Consider the following 2,851-nt stretch of genomic DNA (forward strand, 5'->3'; position numbering starts at 1 on the left):
TTTTTTTTTTTTTTTTTTTATTGATTTTCGTCTGTTTGCTTCATTATGTCATTTTGCTAACAGGCTTCATCTTCAACCCAGACATATCCAATCCAAAAGAAATTCCACACACCAGATTTCCTTCGCCAGTTACCACACTTACGCCTACGTACCCCATTCAATGCCCTTCTCTCTCGATTGAGGTCAGAGTTCATATACCAAGTGACAGAGGAATTCCGCTCCCACCGTCACCTCAATTTCGTCCAGGTTCAGCCACCATTAATTACCTCCTCTGATTGTGAAGGAGCAGGGGAAGTGTTTAGTATAAGGCCTCGAGATGTCGTGATTGAGGAAGGTAAGGCGGTTGAGTTTTTCAAATCGCCTAAATATCTTACCGTGTCATCACAATTACATCTTGAAGCTTACGCAGCAGAATTGGGTAATGTTTGGACTCTATCTCCCACATTCAGAGCAGAGAAGAGTGACACACCCCGCCACTTGAGTGAATTCTATATGCTCGAAGCAGAAATGAGCTATATGGATTCCCTCGAGCCGCTCACTGCCTTCGTGGAAACGCTTCTACGCAATATGACTCAAAGAGTTTATAAATCCCCGGTGGCGCAAGAGCTTTTCAGTTTTAAAGCTACCGATGACCTAACAAAGGATACCAGCAATGCGGATCTAGAAAAGAGATGGATGGCTCTAATGGAGGGTCCTCGGTGGCCACGCATTACGTTCGCACATGCGATTAAACACCTTCATGAGGCTGTCAATACAGGTCGAGTCACATTTGAATTCTCTCCATCCTGGTCGGGGGGCCTGCAGCTTGAGCATGAAAAATTCCTTGTTGATACAATTGGCAAAGGTTTGCCTATTTTTGTTACTGACTACCCTAAGGCTGTCAAACCATTCTATATGCTACCGTCAAGCGGTTCGTCTGACGAAAGCGGGGAGACGGTTGCATGCTTTGACCTCCTTCTCCCAGAGATATGTGAGGTTGTTGGTGGGTCGCTCCGTGAACATAGACTTTCACCTCTCATCCAAAATATGCGCGAGCACGGCTTGCTGAAACTGAAAGATTCAACACCTGAACCCTCGTCTACCGTTGACGCCAAGGCTCCCTACCCTCATCTCCTCGCTAATGAGGAATTAGGCTCGATCCAGTGGTACGCAGACCTGCGAAGGTGGGGGACCGTACCACATGGCGGATTTGGACTAGGCTTTGATCGCTTCGTCGGGTATTTGGCTGGCGTATCCAGTCTCAGAGACCTTGTCCCTTTCCCCAGGCATTTTGGAAGGGCGGATTGCTAAACGACTGCGTGTCTTGGTAGTCTCCACCGGCATACTTGTACGATATATATAGACGAAGGGACGGGCTGTACAAATAGATCCAACAATTGTTTTTTGTTTTTGGTTGACCCGCAATATCCATCAGGTTCGTTTCCGCCTGATGTTTGTTTCCATGGATATCTCCGAATCCTTGGTCAATAAACATCGCAAGCAAGTGATTTATTTACATATCATCTCCAGCCCGTTTTGCTGGGGTAAGGCACCTCAAAGCATATTGGGTTCTCACCTTTTTCTTGTCTCCAGTGTTATCCATATGACAAGTCCTGTTGAATATTAAGTCTCAAGAATATATCCGCATGCCTCAACAGGTGATAGCATTCGACATATGGTTGCGAAACGGAATGGGAACGGGCAAATGGCCTCTCTGTGACCCAAAACCCGAGATAAATTATATCTCCCTCATCTGCTCCTCAAGACTACTTTTTTTCAAAAAAAAGGAAGATATAAGAAAACGACAAGACTTTGGAGCTCTTGGCGCTTATGGGATAGGGCGAAAGTGAAACTGGGGGGATGATCGCTTTGCCCTTATCTGTGTCAAAGTTGGCTGTCTATTTTTGCTTGATCAATCATTGACTGGTTGTCCATCCATCCATCCTCCCTCCCCATCCGAAGCTGATTGATTGATTAATGATTTGACCAACCCTCCACGCCACGGCATCATTCCTAGTCGGACCGCACAGGGAGCCTTCCTGCTCCTTTCAAAAGGAACGAAGGCCAACCCGTCCGCTTCGTTCTTTTTTTCCATGCCGTCCACATGCAACTCGGGGTGAGAATTATCCTGCAGAAGCCGGAGGTCTGGATGAACTTGGGTTTGGCGTCAAAGGATGGATGAATGGGAATGCTAAACCCAGCACTTTCTCACTCTCCATCCTGCCTGCCAACCTTCCCCATCCTTCAGAGGTCGAAACAAAAAAAGCGACCCATCACCATGGCAAGGGTTACAGACTAAGAAGGGAAAGTTACCCCGCAAAGAGCTCAGAAACAGTTTAAGAATCAGAAATCACCTCGTATTCCGATCTCTTCCTGCTGCATCGCAAGGCAAGGATGCTGGTTCAATGTTATGGCCCGACTCAGCATCGTGGCTAGTCAAGGGAGAAGAAAAGCAAGTAAAACGCTTCTCCGTACGGCACCTCCGTTTGCGTGGGATAACTATTTATATTTATTATTAGAATCTCTTCGCATTCAAGTCATGCGAGCGATAAGGTCAACAGCCCATCCCACAATCACTAAACCCAACTCAGATATTAGCTGTTACTTTCAAGGCTGCCGTCCCAAGAAAGAAATGCCACTTTCCCCGATGCATATGATTATGCGAGATTATCACCGACGGACATGCTTGCTTCTTGCAAATAAGTATGCGACGTAAGGTTCAAGGTGGAATATTTTTGTACCTTTTTTCATTTCGACCCTTTTACTCGCACAGCAGCGGGGTGAGAATCAAGCTCAGCGGGTATGATGCGGTCGACCATTCCAACGGTGCCTTGACGAGGTCGCAGCAACCTGGGTCAGCTCAGCAAGTGTT

General features: G+C 46.8%; 1 protein-coding gene across 1 annotated transcript in view; it reads left to right on the forward strand.

Moving 5' to 3' along the window:
- Positions 1-1,290, forward strand: part of TRV_03310 (uncharacterized protein) — a gene marked incomplete at both ends in the record, with an annotated part of 1,839 nt that extends 549 nt beyond the window's left edge. Inside the window, one exon of the mRNA XM_003022525.1 lies at positions 64-1,290. Within this exon, the coding sequence (XP_003022571.1) occupies positions 64-1,290 (1,227 nt within the window). The remainder of the gene's footprint in view (positions 1-63) is intronic.
- Positions 1,291-2,851: the final 1,561 nt, after the last annotated feature.

Source organism: Trichophyton verrucosum (genome assembly GCF_000151505.1).
Source record: "Trichophyton verrucosum HKI 0517 chromosome Unknown TV-F-b-12g09.M13f1, whole genome shotgun sequence".
Taxonomy (NCBI): domain Eukaryota; kingdom Fungi; phylum Ascomycota; class Eurotiomycetes; order Onygenales; family Arthrodermataceae; genus Trichophyton; species Trichophyton verrucosum.